The sequence below is a fragment of the Artibeus jamaicensis genome, unplaced genomic scaffold (assembly GCF_021234435.1).
Source record: "Artibeus jamaicensis isolate MK-2021 breed Jamaican fruit bat unplaced genomic scaffold, CSHL_Jam_final contig_432, whole genome shotgun sequence".
Lineage (NCBI taxonomy): Eukaryota > Metazoa > Chordata > Mammalia > Chiroptera > Phyllostomidae > Artibeus > Artibeus jamaicensis.
In genome coordinates this window covers 229,540-245,067 of record NW_026521828.1, presented here as the reverse complement: position 1 = coordinate 245,067, position 15,528 = coordinate 229,540, and the positions used below count along the sequence as shown (strand labels likewise).

Below are 15,528 nucleotides of genomic sequence, written 5' to 3'. Positions count from 1 at the left end.
GGGCTCCGGCCCCTCCCAGAACTGATGAATCTGCATCTGCCTTTTAACAAGGTCCCTGGGTATTTCGCATGCACATTATAGTTTGGGAAACCCTGCTCCAGGCAGACCCCCTGATCCATCAGAGCTGGCGCACCCGATGAAGTCGACCCACTCAAAACCTCTGCTCCAAACCTCCCCATCCTTCCTGCCTTTGGAATGGGCTTTTGGGGAAATGGAACAAATTCTGTCAGTCTAAGGGAATTGGTCCTAAAAAGCCAACTCACGGGCTCCCTTCCCCTTTCCTCCCTCCAGTCCATGGTCCTCCTGCTGCAGAGCCAGCGTCAGTACATATTTGAGTATGACTCCTCCGACCGTCTCCACGCCGTCACCATGCCCAGCGTTGCCCGGCACAGCATGTCCACGCACACCTCCATCGGCTACATCCGCAATATTTACAACCCGCCCGAAAGCAATGCTTCGGTCATCTTTGACTACAGTGATGACGGCCGCATCCTGAAGACATCCTTTTTGGGCACCGGGCGCCAGGTGTTCTACAAGTACGGGAAGCTCTCCAAGTTATCGGAGATTGTCTATGACAGTACTGCCGTCACCTTTGGGTACGATGAGACCACTGGTGTTCTGAAGATGGTCAATCTCCAAAGTGGGGGCTTCTCCTGCACCATCCGGTACCGGAAGGTTGGCCCGCTCGTGGACAAGCAGATCTACAGGTTTTCTGAGGAAGGCATGGTCAATGCCAGGTTTGACTACACCTATCACGACAACAGCTTCCGGATCGCAAGCATTAAGCCCGTCATCAGTGAAACTCCCCTTCCCGTTGACCTCTACCGCTATGATGAGATTTCTGGCAAGGTGGAGCACTTTGGCAAGTTTGGGGTTATCTATTATGACATCAACCAGATCATTACCACTGCGGTGATGACCCTCAGCAAACACTTCGACACCCACGGGCGGATCAAGGAGGTCCAGTACGAGATGTTCAGGTCCCTCATGTACTGGATGACGGTGCAGTATGACAGCATGGGCCGGGTGATTAAGCGGGAGCTGAAACTGGGGCCTTATGCCAACACCACCAAGTACACCTACGACTACGACGGGGACGGGCAGCTGCAGAGCGTGGCCGTCAATGACCGCCCCACCTGGCGCTACAGCTACGACCTCAATGGGAACCTGCACTTGCTGAACCCGGGCAACAGTGTGCGCCTCATGCCCTTGCGCTACGACCTCCGGGACCGGATAACCCGCCTTGGCGACGTGCAGTACAAAATTGACGATGACGGCTATCTGTGCCAGCGAGGGGCGGACATCTTCGAGTACAACTCCAAGGGCCTCCTAACGAGAGCCTACAACAAGGCCAGTGGGTGGAGCGTCCAGTACCGCTATGACGGCGTGGGGCGGCGGGCTTCCTACAAGACCAACCTGGGCCACCACCTGCAGTATTTCTACTCTGACCTCCACAACCCGACCCGCGTCACCCATGTCTACAATCACTCCAACTCAGAGATAACCTCGCTCTACTACGACCTCCAAGGTCACCTCTTCGCCATGGAGAGCAGCAGTGGGGAGGAGTACTACGTGGCCTCGGATAACACAGGGACCCCCCTGGCTGTGTTCAGCATCAACGGTCTCATGATCAAACAGCTGCAGTACACGGCCTATGGGGAGATTTATTATGACTCCAACCCTGACTTCCAGATGGTCATTGGCTTCCATGGGGGACTCTACGATCCCCTGACCAAGCTGGTCCACTTCACTCAACGGGACTATGACGTGCTGGCAGGACGATGGACCTCTCCAGACTACACCATGTGGAAAAACGTGGGCAGGGAACCAGCCCCCTTTAACCTGTACATGTTCAAGAGCAACAATCCTCTCAGCAATGAGCTGGATTTGAAGAACTACGTGACAGGTGAGGACTTTGCCACCTCGGCTGAGCACTGGCTCCCTGTGGGGTGGTTGTCCCGGCAGACTGCTGAGCACTTCGGAAGGTGGCCTTACGTCATACACTAGGAGAATCCTGGAGAGCTGTAAGCCCTGGGCAGTACAGTGTGTAGAACAGCCGAGTGACAGCAGTGCAGAGCAGTCACCAAGGCTCTTTGGAGAGGTCCTGCCCATTGTCACATCTGCTCAGTTTATAAAAGCCCTTCCTGCCCCAACAGAGAAAGACAGCCTTATGACGGGGGGACAAATGGGACTCTAGTGTCAGATGTACTTGGATCTAATTCTTTCTCAATGTATAAGCCAGTGGAGTATGGGATAGTGGGCCAATCTCTCTGAGCTGTAGTTTCTTCCTCTGTGAAAGGACACAAATAAAACCATTCCACAGAGTGATCTTGTAAGTGAACTGAGACAGGTCAAGTCCAGTGCCCGGCACTTAGACAGTGGATGTTCACAACAGGGCACTCCTCATGTTACTGACATCATTACCAGTGAAGCGATGAGTGAGCATAGGAGCCGAGATGACTAAGACCCAGTTCCCCACGTCACCCCCAGAGTACACATGCAAACAACCAATAATGACACAAAGCAAAATGAAGTCTGTGCTACCTTGTAGCTGCCTGCTATCTATTCAACAAGCATCTATAGAGTGGTGCCAGGCTAGATTCTGGGGATACAATGGTGAACTAGATAAGCACCCTTCTTGCAAAGGTGTGTGTGTGTCTGTGTGAGACTTGAGTTGAAAATTTTCGTGTATCACAGAAGGGCCCAAAGGGGCAAACTGGGCCTGAGGAAGGTGATCTTGGTTGACAGAAGTGGGCTCAAGGTTTAAGAAAAACCATGAGCACAAGTCAGAAGGGTATAGGAAGCTTTGAAATGGCATGGAGACAGGGAGACCAAAGAGAGCACGTGGTTTACTTCCTCGTGATAAGTGAGCCACTGGAGAAATGAGGGTCCCTATCTATCCACTCACATCTATCCATCCTAACAGAGCTGGAGAGGCAGTAGAAGCAAGATAAAGCCCCTGTCCCCAGGGAAATAAGGAAATCAGGTTGGATGCTTGCACGTGTGGGTGGATGGATGGATGGATGGATGGATGGATGGATGGATGAAGCTCCACAGGACCAACTTCCAGCAAAGAAGCTAGAGCCATCTGGCCTGTGCATGTGCATGCATTGTACAGGAACAACATGGGGACCCCAAGTCCAAGGCCCTACCCCAAGTTCCAGGAGACTCACAGCTCTTGGCCAGGGGTCAGAGAGGCATCAAGCTAATGGGATCCCTCCCCTCAGGGGACAAGGAGTCACTTTTCCATCCCCAAGACTGAAAAGGAAGCAGCAGCTACCTGCAGCACAGCACTAACCTCTGTGTCCAAAGGAACCAGACACAAATAGGCAACCTTAGAGGTCAACGTGTGGCCACGCAGTGCCTCCCTGACTAGCTCCAGGCCCCGTGAAGTGGAGCCTCGCGCCCTCCAATGGAAGCAGTGGCACCCTGTGAGCCGAGGAGCTAAGGCCAAGCTGGCTCCTCCCTCCCCATCCTGCCCCGACTCCTCCTGGGGCAGGAAGCCCGCCCAGGCCCTGCTGCCTGGTTTCCTCACTTCCCTGGGGCTTAGCCTGACTGTCGCCCTGCAGTTCACTGCAGTTTCAAATGAAAGCCCCTCTCAAAGAACCAGGCACGAGGGTGTAGTTTCTGATAAGGGTAAGTGCTATGAAGATAAATAAAGTAGGTGAAGGGGTTAGACAGGGAGTGATGGGCATTGTCCACTTAGGGGGCTCAGAGGCCTCCTTGAAAGAGAGCATTTGAGGAGAGACATTTAGGATGTATGTGGTGTGTGTGGTGAGTGTGTCAGGGGGTGGGGGGACAGTGTCCCAGACAGAAGAAAGTGTGAACGAGAGGCAAGCCAGGCCTACCTCAGCCACAGGAGAAGAATCTTCCGCCACCCAGAATGTACTTTCCTAACCCTGCTGGGCCCTGCAAACCTTAGGGATGAATCAGCCAGAAGAGACTTTCTAACGGTGCTCAAAGAAAGCAGAATCGACCCTCCAGGGGAGGGAGTCGGTACCTCTGGACACATAGGATGAATCCCTTCCTTCAATCCTTGGTAGGGGAGAGAGGGGGGAAAAAAGCAAAAGGTTCTTGCTTTGGCCCTCCTGAGTCTCAGGGAAAAGGGGGAAAGCCAGCCTTTTGATGCCATAAGTTATGGGGAAGGAGATAGGGAGGTGCTAGGTAGGATGCAGGTCAGTGGAAAAACTGGCAGAGTGCAGACGGTAGCTCCGGGTGTCCTTTGAGCTGGTGTCGCTGCAGTGTGGTGGCTGGCGTAGGAGGATGTACCCATTGTTGATGGGGGCTGAGGTCTCCCAGACTGTGGGCTGCCTGGTGCTTCTATCAGCGAGGCAAGCAGGGCCGCGTCATGGGGCTCAGGCTGGAAACCATCAGCAGGACCTTTGGCTGGGCCTGCTCTCAGACGGGCTTCTGTTGTAGGCTTGTTACAGAACAGAGGTCCAAGGGGGGGCAATATTTGGGCCACCCAGGGATGCCAAAAACTGCTACAAAACAACAGGGGCCCCTCCCAAGGATAGTATATGAATACCTACTGGGCTCGTCCATCCGCTGCCAATTGGAAAAACATCTCTCAATGCCAGACATTTGTGAAAAGGAAAGTAAAGGTTTATTTAATGCTCTACAGACTTAAAGTAGTGACCCAATGTCCCCATTAATATCAAAGTCTGGGACTTCCAGCCAAGATGGAGGTGTAGGTGGAAACATTGTGCCTTCTTGCACAACCAAGTTTAAAGACAACAAAGTTTTAGTAACAAAAACACAACCAAAACACAGAAAATTGAACTATACAGAAGTCCGACAACAAGGAACTGTTCAGCCAGACCAGTAAGAGGGGCGGAGCCAGCAACTGGTGAAGCGGGGTTGCGCAAGAAAACTCTGCCAGACTGACCCAGGCGCAGGGCGGCAGTTGGTAGATCCCAGGTGTGGGGTTGCGACAGGCAGACCCAGTGAGGGCACAAGGAGGCAGGCTGACTGCGGTCACACATTCACACGCAGATAAACCAGGCAAAGGAGCGAACAGTGAGATGGACCGCACAGGCCCCAGCAGCGGGAAGCAGCAGAGGGGACCACTATTGCCCCTCTCTGACCCCGCCCCCACGTACAGTGTCACAACCCAGCGACTGAGTTGCCCCGCCCTGGTGAACACCTAGGGCTCCATCCCTCATATGTAACAGGCACAAACAGACCAAAACATTATGGCTCAAGAACAACTCAAAGCCCCAGAGCCAGTAACTCTAAGCAACCAAGAAATAGCCAACCTATCAGATGCACAGTTCAAAACACTGGTGATCAGGATGCTCACAGAACTGGTTGATCTTAGTCACAAATTAGAGGAACAAATGAAGGCTAAACTAATTGAAATGAAGGGAAATGCACAGGAAACTAATAGTGATGGAAAGGAAACTGGGACTCAAATCAAGGGAGTAGACCAGAAGGAAGAAAAAAAATGACCAAACAGAAAAGAATGAAGAAACAAGAATTCAAAAAATGAGGGGACTTCCGCCAAGATGGAGGTTTAGGTGGATGTGCCGTGCCTCCTCACACAACCAAGTTTAGGGACAACTAAATATTAGCATCAGAAAACACAACCAGAACACGGAAAACTGAACTTTTCGGAAGTCCGCTAACAACAAATTCTTCAGCCCGACCGGTAAGGGGCGAAACCGGCGTCTGGTGAGGAGCTGCAAGGGAGGGCTCGGTCGGACCCGGGCACGGAATCCAGACGCGCGAATCCAGACGCACGGGTTCCAAACGCAGGATTGGACCTAGTGAGCGACCGAGCAACCCACCGGGTGAGCGACTGCAGAGGAGACAGTGGGGAGGCGGTGCAGCGAGTTGACTGCGGTTGCCTAATTGCGCGCGAGCGAGGGAGTGGGCGGTTGGACCGGCCGCAGCACCGATAGAGGGCGCCGCCATTTCCCCGCTCTGACCACGCCCCCACATACAGCGTCACAACCCAGCGACCTGGGAGTCCAAGGCGCAGTTTCTCACATTTAAAGGGCCAGAACAGACCAAAAATGTCGCAGGGAGACCTCAAAGCCCCAGAGATAAATCTAAACGACGAAGAAATAGCAAAACTCTCAGACGCACAGTTTAAAACACTGGTCATCAGCTTCCTCACAGATCTGGTTGATTATAGCCACAAATTAGAGAAACATATGAAGGCTAAATTAAGGGAAATGAATGGAATTCCACAGGAAACCCATAGAGATGAAAAGGAAACTGGGACTCAAATCAATGGAGTGGACCAGGAGAAACCAAATAATGGCCAAACAGAAAAGAGTCAAGGAGCAAGAATTCAAAGAAATGAGGAGAGTCTTAGGAACCTCCAGGACATCTTTAAACGCTCCAATATCCGAATTATAGGGGTACCAGAAGGGGGAAAGACACAACCACCAGTGGAAAAACTATTTGAACAAATAATAAAAGAAAATTTCCCCAATCTGGCAAAGGACATAGACTTCCAAGAAATCCAAGAAGCCCAGAGAGTACCAAAAAAGTTGGACTCAAGAAGAAACACACCAAGGCATATCATAATTACATTAGCCAAAATTAAAATGAAGGAGAGAATCCTAGAAGCAGCAAGAGCTAAGGGGACAATCACCTACAAAGGAGTCCCCATCAGACTGTCAGCAGATTTCTCAAAAGAGACCTTACAGGCAAGAAGGGGCTGGAAAGAAATATTCCAAATCATGAAATCTAAAGACCTACAACCAAGATTGCTCTATCCAGCAAAACTTTCATTTAGAATGGAAGGACAGATAAGGTGCTTCTCAGATAAGACCAAATTCAAGGAGTTCATCATCACCAAGCCCTTATTATATGAAATGTTAAAGAGACTTATCTAAGAAAAAGAAGTTAAAGAAACATGAACAGTGAAAGAACAACAAGCTCACAGTTATTAACAAACACACCTAAAACGAAAGCAAACTAAAAGAACAGCTAGATCAGGAGTGGAAATATAGAAATTAAGATCTCAAGGAGGGTTAGCAACAGGGGAGTGGGAGGAGGAGATGGGGGGAGAAGGTACAGAAAATAAGTAGCATAGACAGTAGATAGAAAATAGATGGGGGGGGCAAGAATAGCATGGGAAATATAGAACCTAAAGGACTTGAGACACATGGACATAAACTAAAGGGGGGTAATGGTGGGGTTGGGGGGACAGGGTGGAGGGGAATGAAGGGGGGAATAGAACAACTGTAACAGCATAATCAATTTTAAAAAAATAAATTAATTTAAATTTTAAAAAAAAATGAGGAGAGGCTTAGGAACCTCCAAGACATCTTTAAACACTCCAACATCTGAATTATAGGGGTACAAGAAGGGGAAGGGGAAGAGCAACAACTGGAAAACTTATTTGAACAAATAATAAAGAAGAACTTCTCCAATCTGGAAAAGGAAATAGACTTCCAGGAAATCCAGGAAGCTCAGAGGGTCCCAAAGAAGTTGGACCCAAGGAGGAACACACCAAGGCACATCATAATTATATTAGCCAAGATTAAAATGAAGGAGAGAATCCTAGAAGCAGCAAGAGATAAAGGGACAGTCACCTACAAAGGAGTTCCCATCAGACTGTCAGCGGATTTCTCAAAAGAGACCTTACAGGCAAGAAGGGGCTGGAAAGAAGCATCCCAAGTCAGGAAATTCTGTTGATGGATCCATAACCATTCCAGATGTGAACCGGAGGACAGGGCCCAGGACTGGGGTTGCTGGAACCGGCTTGTCCTCTTAACTCCAGGCTGAGGGCGTGGGGTCCCTGGAGGCTGCTGATGCAGGGTTGCAGCGGGGCAGTGGGGCAGGGCCGCTGGAGACACCGCTGCCTCCACCACCTCTCTCATCACATGGGGTCCAGTACTGACGGCCACCACCGCCCCGCCCCCACCCACCCCACTTGCTAACTCCCTGCCCCAGAGCTTCACCCGCCCACAGGCAACGGCCGGCGCAGAGTTTTCCAAATGGCAAACTGTCTGTCCTCATTCCGGTGCTTCCTAGAGACTCACTAAATGGGAATTAAATCAAATTGAACTAAGTCCAACAAAACTGGATCCAGAAACCATTAGAAAGAATCTGACATAAACGGTGGTGTTAGAGGAGCCCCGTGGCTCGGGCTGATGTCTGCAGCCCAAGCTGCACTAACAGGGCCTGTGGGGGAGAGAGAGCAGGACCGGCACAGGGCCACGCCAGCTGCTGGGTCAGGATGAGAGGACCCCCGGAGAGAGGACCCCCGCAGAGAACAGCAGCTCATTCCCCACTCTTCGCAGGTGGGGCCACTGTAAAGCCCATCTAAATGAGTCTTCACTCACCACTTGGGAGAGGAGCAGAGTGCTTGAACTTGCCATTCACAGTTTAAGCAGAAGTAATTCAGATGTAGGCAGGAGGAATATAAGGAACAGGCCCTTCTCTCTGGTGCTCAAGAGAGTCTCTGGTGTTTGGAAACCACTCTCTGAGTGCAAGCGGCAGTTCCTGAGGCCAGAAGAGGCCCACTTTCCTTCCGGGGGTCCTGCTGGCTCCCGGGACGGGCCCCGGGACACCTGGGTGGCAGCAGAGGGGTAGCCACTAGGAAGGGGTGACTGAGAGCTAGAGGATTTCTTTCCCATTTATGGGCTCCAAAGCAACAGCCTTGTAAACAGTTATTTTTAAGGTAATATACTGATGATCGATACACCTGTGATCAAAAGGCGTTCATGAAAAGACAGACCCCGCCCCCATGTTAGCATCCAGGAAGAGGCCCTCCATCCACTGAGGACCACCAGGGCCCACATGGCAGCACCTGGGCCCGTCACCCATTCTGGCCTTGCCCATCACTTGCTGGGTGCCATGAACAGACGTCTTAACCTTCCTAGGCCTTAGTTTCTTCATCAGCAAAATGATGATAATTGTACTCACCCATGGGATTGTGAAATTGCACCTCATAAAGCACCTGGCACAGCATGAAGTCTAAGAAAGGTCAGTGTGTTTGCGATGCCCGTGCAGCAATGGACTTGGACATGAGGACTTTGGAGGTGAAAAGTGGGGGTGTGGGGAGGGGTCTCCAGCTCCACCCTGAAACCGATCTAGGCTCTGCCCTGAGTGGCGTGGCTTTGGCAAGTCTGAGACCCCAGACAAATTTCAAATCGAGCAAACCTCCTAGATGTTGCCCACAGTGACTTGTATTTTCTCCCTGCCCCTTGTCCCGGGCAGGCACATATGAGCAGAGTCGGATTTTGTGGGGCTTCGTTTTCATACGTGAGCAGGAAAGCACAGCCTCCCAGTTCCCTGACCCCCTTCTCCTGTCTATACTTAACATCCAAGCTGCTGGGCTGACAGTGTTTTAGGAGAGAGAACATTCCAGATGGCAGCACAGTCACACGCCCCAGAGAGCCTGAGAAGAAGGAAGAATGAGCTCTTAGGAGGGGCTGCAGCCCCAGCCCCTGCCTCAAGGACTCCCTCTCAGCAGACTGTCGGGGGGCCTGTCCCCTGATGAGACCAGTGACTTCCCAAGGCAAGGGATACTCGTGGGGCCAGAAGTGCCTCCTGCAGAAGGAAGGAAGAGGCAGGTGATGTGAACGAACATCTCCCAATAGGGAAAGACTCCAAAATAAAGCCATGTCAGAGACTAAAAAGGCAGATGACATGAGCAATAATTGGTCAGGGGAGTGGCCATTAAAGATGCCTGGTCTCAAAGGCAGTGACCAGGAATCACCTCCTGAGTGCCAGGGAGGGACCCCTGAGGGGAAAAGACCAGGGTGGGGAGAGTCTCCTGAGGCCAAAGACCACTCAGGCCTTTCTGGACTCTCCCTCCATGGCCTAGTTTACGGTGAAAGGTGGGGCGGTTTTACGTGGTGCAGAGGAGAGACTAGAGAACCTAGGAGCCGGCATGTGGACATTAGTGCCTCTTCAGTCCTCTTTCTACTCTTCCAAATCAGTCCAGGAGGAGTCTGTATTTGCCACCTCATTAACACTTCTAATCTCCCCTTTGAACAGACAGAGCAGACCTAAGACTCGCTCACTATCTGGCAACAGAATCTTGGCTCTGTTTCATTGCATTGCTGGGTTTTGTGCGCTTTGTCTTAATTCGACAGTTCTTCTCTGTTGGCATCACGTGAGTCTGCTCTCCCACTTACAGTAGGGACCAAGTTTCTCTTTTTAACAATGGACGGACTTAAGTGGAAAAGGCAAGTTTATTTTTCAGAAACCAGGAAGTACAGTCCATGCTGGCACAGGTGCTACCCAGATAGGGCGAAGCAGCGGGACCGAGCGAACGTGAATATCCAAAGTTGGGAAAGCCACGCTCCACAGTCCCCGGCACCTGCCTTGCACAAAAGAGCTGCTTTGTCAGTATGTGACTGTTGCTGGATTAATACCAGGCTTCTCTCTCTGCTGGATGCCAACACACATGTGAACACAGTGTCAAACCTGCGTTGCTAAATAACCCTTAAGTGGGCTAGCGCTAACCCGTGTAGTTGCCAAAGGAGCAGTCTGTGCCCAAGGCCAAAGAATGCACCACAGATTCCCGATCCCACCCTCCCCCGCCCCATTAGAGAGTTCTTACATGCACGTATGTTTAGCAGTAAAGTCAACATTAACTCCCTCACGACAGTCCCAGGGCAGGAGGTAGGCAGTTGTCCCACCTCCTTACTTAGCCCCTCTAGAAGCAAGTTCTCAGGCAGGTGTTCATAGCTCCTCCTTCACCCTCAAACCAGTCAGGGAAGCCTTTGCCACCTGTGTTCAGTGTTCATCCATCCATCCATCCATCCATTCAGTCATTCCAAGGACACTTACTGAGCACCTATTTTGTGCCAGACATTGTTGTAGGGCCAGGGGCAACGGCCATGACTACAGTAGATTCGTTCACGCCCTGCCCTTGTGGAGCTTACACTCTGACCATAACCAATAGGTATAATCCACATCCAACTGTGGCAGCGCATTAGAAGGTGATTACAGGATGGGATAGGGGGAGGGGAAAGAGCAGAGCAAGGAGACTCGGGATTGCTGGGGTGGGGGCAGGTGTTCATCATGGTGGCTGGGTCAGCCCTAAGGGGGAGGCAACATCGGAGGAGACTTGAAAGAGGTGAGAGAGCCAGAAGGTACTTCTTGGGAAGGGCGCTCCCGGCCCCAAGATGAGTGTGCACCCTGCGGTGGGGTGGGGGGCGCTGGGTGTTAGGAACTGCACGAGTTTGGAAGGACATCTACTTCCCGGAACCTGCAGCGAGAAGCTCTGGGTCTGGACCAGGAGACCTTCCCAGGCTTTTGCCTCCCACCCCGGTTGGACTCCCACCCAAGCATCCGTTTTATCTTGTTCTCCCTCCAAAATCCTCGATGGCTTTCCACCCAGGATGATCTCAGAAATCTTTGTTTCTGTTTCCACCACAGACGTGAAAAGCTGGCTTGTGATGTTTGGATTTCAGCTTAGCAACATAATTCCTGGCTTCCCAAGGGCCAAGATGTATTTCGTGCCTCCTCCCTATGAACTGTCGGAGAGCCAAGCAAGTGAGAGTGGACAGGTAAGCCGGGTATCCTGCCAAGACCGCAACGATTGCCGTCTTGCCCTTTGGCAAACAGAGGTGCATGGGAGCCAAGGGCGTGTGGGCAGGGGAGGGGAACACTGGTGCTGGGTATAAAAGGCGCACGAACCGCTGTGCCTCCCCAGGAAGGCCAATGCTGTCACCCTGTCACCTGTCTGGTGCAGCACGTACTTCTCCCGAACCTCGCTGATGACCTTAACTGTGGTATCATTACCTGTTCGGTATATACCCCCGAGTCATTCCTGGATGAACAACAGCACAGAGAAATCTAGCCGCAAACCACCATCTGCACCGCCTATAATAGCATAACCCTTTCTCAGCTGTTATGGGACATCCTAAAACTGCGCTTTGCAGTTTCTGTCCCGTGCAAGAACATTTCTATGCCCCACATCAAGCATGAGGGTTTTGTGGTGCAAATGTATACGGGTTCAGTTTTCCGGACAGAATGGGTGCCGGGGGCTGTCCCTGGTGACCGAAGGGTGGCCATTTTCTGTGTAGGCACAGCCCGGAGCTCTGCCACAGCACAGCAGGAGGGGCGGGCCTCCCAGTTCAGCTAACCCCGCCACAGAGCCAGGGCTCAGCCCTGTGAACGTCTGAAAGGTCTCGGCTGCTCTGGATAATTGTCCGAACTGTGTAACTGGAGAGACAAGGAGGAGCTGCTGGGTAATTGAGAACAGCATGCTCTCAGTTCTGCCCCTCGGGGACCACTCAGTGGATGAATAGCCATCATTTCTCTCATTTATCTAAATGCCATTACCTCCCAAACACAGCCTCCTCCATTATCGCAGCCTGTCCCCCAACCACCAATTGAGACAAGTTGTCATTTGTGAGTGCAGAGCTTAAGGCCAAAGCGATGGTGGTGATTTCCTGCCCCTGCAGAATCAGGGCTCAAATCCAAAGCAAATGGCTCCGAGCCCGGAGATGGTCCCTCTGGCCCGCGAGGCCAGCCCGTCTGGCCTGGAGCACCTCAAACGTGAACACACACACAAACCACCCCTGGTGTCCTGTTAGAATGCAGCTCTGACTCCACAGGTCCAGAGGGAGGTGCTAGATCCTGCCATTCTACCAGGACGGGCCTTGGGGACTCCGCTGCTCCCAGCCATACTCTGAGAGGCAAGGTCTTAACCCGAGGAAGTTAAAAAGTATCCACGGTATTGGCCTCAAAGAAACCTGGGCCCACAGCAGCAGGGTTCACAGCTCCCCAAACACCCACCTTGCCCTTCAGGTCAGGATATTCCTGGGGCTGCCGTGTGCAAGGCAGCTGCCCAACCACCAGAGGGCAGAGTGCCTCTCCTTCACCTGGAAGGGAGAGGTGTGGCAAGCCAGGGGGTGAACCTCCATCCCATCTTTTGAGTGAGTGGCACAGTTTCAAGCAGACAGGCCACACGATCAGAGCCCCAGAAAGCACCAGCCTGTCCTAAGTTTCAAACAGAAGGCCTGTGTTAGCTCACGTCCCGCAGACACAAGCCTGGTTCCCACAGGGAGGGGCCCAGGCTTTTCCCTTCCTGAGCCTTTTGTAATGAGCTTCCCAGCCCGCCCAAGCCACTGCCCTGCCCATCATCTCAGCTGTCTGTGTGTGTTCTCGTGCCCACAGCTCATCACGGGTGTCCAGCAGACGACAGAGAGACACAATCAGGCTTTCCTGGCTCTCGAAGGGCAGGTCATTACTAAAAAGCTCCACGCCAGCATCCGGGAGAAGGCGGGCCACTGGTTTGCCACCACCACGCCCATCATCGGCAAAGGCATCATGTTTGCCATCAAAGAAGGGCGCGTGACCACGGGCGTGTCCAGCATCGCCAGCGAGGACAGCCGCAAGGTGGCTTCCGTGCTGAACAACGCCTACTACCTGGACAAAATGCACTACAGCATTGAGGGCAAAGACACCCACTACTTCGTGAAGGTCGGCTCGGCCGACAGCGACCTGGTCACCCTGGGCACCACCATCGGCCGCAAGGCGCTGGAGAGCGGGGTGAACGTGACCGTGTCTCAGCCCACGCTGCTGGTCAACGGCAGGACTCGAAGGTTCACCAATGTGGAGTTCCAGCAGGACACGCTGCTGCTCAGCATCCGCTACGGCCTCACCCCGGACACCCTGGACGAAGAGAAGGCCCGCGTCCTGGACCAGGCCAGGCAGAGGGCCCTGGGCACCGCCTGGGCCAAGGAGCAGCAGAAGGCCAGAGAAGGGCGCGAGGGGAGCCGCCCGTGGACTGAGGGCGAGAAGCAGCAGCTCCTGAGCACGGGGCGGGTGCCGGGGTACGAGGGCTACTACGTGCTGCCTGTGGAGCAGTACCCAGAGCTCGCAGACTGCAGTAGCAACATCCAGTTTTTAAGACAGAACGAGATGGGAAAGAGGTAACAGAATCATCGGCTGCCATTCCTCGTCCGGATGGCTCAGCGGGAGTGACTGTCCTCTCCTCTCCTAAGGAGATGAAGACCTACCAGGGCCCTGGGGCCGGGGCGCTTCGCGTAGCAGCGGCAGGCAAGCTCACATTTTTTGAGTTCCGATGCTGCTGTCCCAGACAGACAATCCCACGTCCCGAAGCAGACTCAAGCCCGGCCGACACTTCTGAGGAAAATAAAACGAACGAACGAACACACAACATGCTCCAAGTTCCCCTAAAAATATGACCCACTTGTTCTGGGTCTACACGGCAGAGAGATGCAAAATGTCCAAAAGGAACAAAAGAGAAAACACACGCGCACACACACACACACACACACACACAAAGAATGATAATAAAACAAAAAGCAACGCAAACACACGGCCGAGATACAAAGGAAGGAAGGCGAGAAGGCCTCCGATTCTATTACCTCACTGATTCACACGTGAGCGGCGCGGACATCCTTGGGGACCAGCATCGCCAGACCGGCCGAGAGGCCTATCAGACTGCTTGTCGGACAGACCTACTCCAGACATTTTCGTTTCACTACAGGTGCATTTAAAACACAACTTTGGGGGTGATTTGTGTGTAGCGACTGGGGAGGGGGGGGCGCATACAAGTGAAAGAGTGAGCACTGGAAGTACTTTTTAAAGAAAAGCAAAAACACAAGGGGGAAACACAAAAAGAAATTCATATCAAACGTCGAGGCGGAAAAAAAAAAATACCGTTCAGCACTTAACGCTCCGGTCCCCACTGAGTGTGGCCTGAGCTAATTTCTTTGGGCTCAGAGTGTAAAACTTACGATTCAAAATGGTGGCTATACTCACTACAGATCAATTTCATACTCTTTTTGTCTTTGAAGATTCCATTGTGGACAGTAATACGCAGTTACAGGGTGTAGTCTGTTTAGATTCCGTAGTTCGTGGGTATCAGTGGCAGTAGCGGTGTGGCATTTGTGACACTCTTGCTGACGGGCACCACTTCAGATCACCCTGTACATACATAAGCCTCAAGGCACAATCACTGTTTCAGATTTAAAATTATTAGTGTGTTTGTTTGGTCCAGAAACTGAGACAATCACATGACAGTCACCACGAGGAGAGAAAAAGAAAAAGAAAAAAATTCAAAAAAAAAAAGAGAAAACCCACAAAAAACAAACACAAAAAAAAAAAGTTTTAAAAAAAACAACAAAAAAATGTCTAATAAGAACTTTGGTACAGGAACTTTTTTGTAATATACATGTATGAATTGTTCATCGAGTTTTTATATTAATTTTAATTTGCTGCTAAGCAAAGACTAGGGACAGGCAAAGATAATTTATGGCAAAGTGTTTAAATGGTTTATACATAAATAAAGTCTCTAAAACTCCTGTGGACACTGGTCTTCTGTGGAAGTGCTTTGAGGGGAGGACGTGGTAGAAGTCGCTGGAGAAAAAGGGGGTGATGTTGACGTTTCAGAGGAACTGTTGCTAAAGGCATCTCGGTGCCCCCAGACTGCTCTGCACTCTGCACCAACCTCTGCCGACACCTGCAGCCCCCTCGTCTCTGCAGGAAACAGGGGAAGGGGGTCTGGGCCTGGTGCTGGGGGGGCAGGGAGGACCCTCAGGCCCACCCCTGTGTGGGTGGGTCCCTGCACCCCTTCTG

General features: G+C 51.9%; 1 protein-coding gene across 1 annotated transcript in view; it reads left to right on the top strand.

Moving 5' to 3' along the window:
• TENM2 (teneurin transmembrane protein 2) overlaps window positions 1–14,981 on the top strand; it is an 860,793-nt gene extending 845,812 nt beyond the window's left edge. The window contains exons 27-29 of the mRNA XM_037167968.2: window positions 292–1,906; window positions 11,353–11,483; window positions 13,099–14,981. Coding sequence (XP_037023863.2) covers window positions 292–1,906; window positions 11,353–11,483; window positions 13,099–13,860 — 2,508 coding nt within the window. The 3' untranslated portion in view covers window positions 13,861–14,981. The remainder of the gene's footprint in view (window positions 1–291; window positions 1,907–11,352; window positions 11,484–13,098) is intronic.
• The last annotated feature ends 547 nt before the right edge of the window (window positions 14,982–15,528 follow it).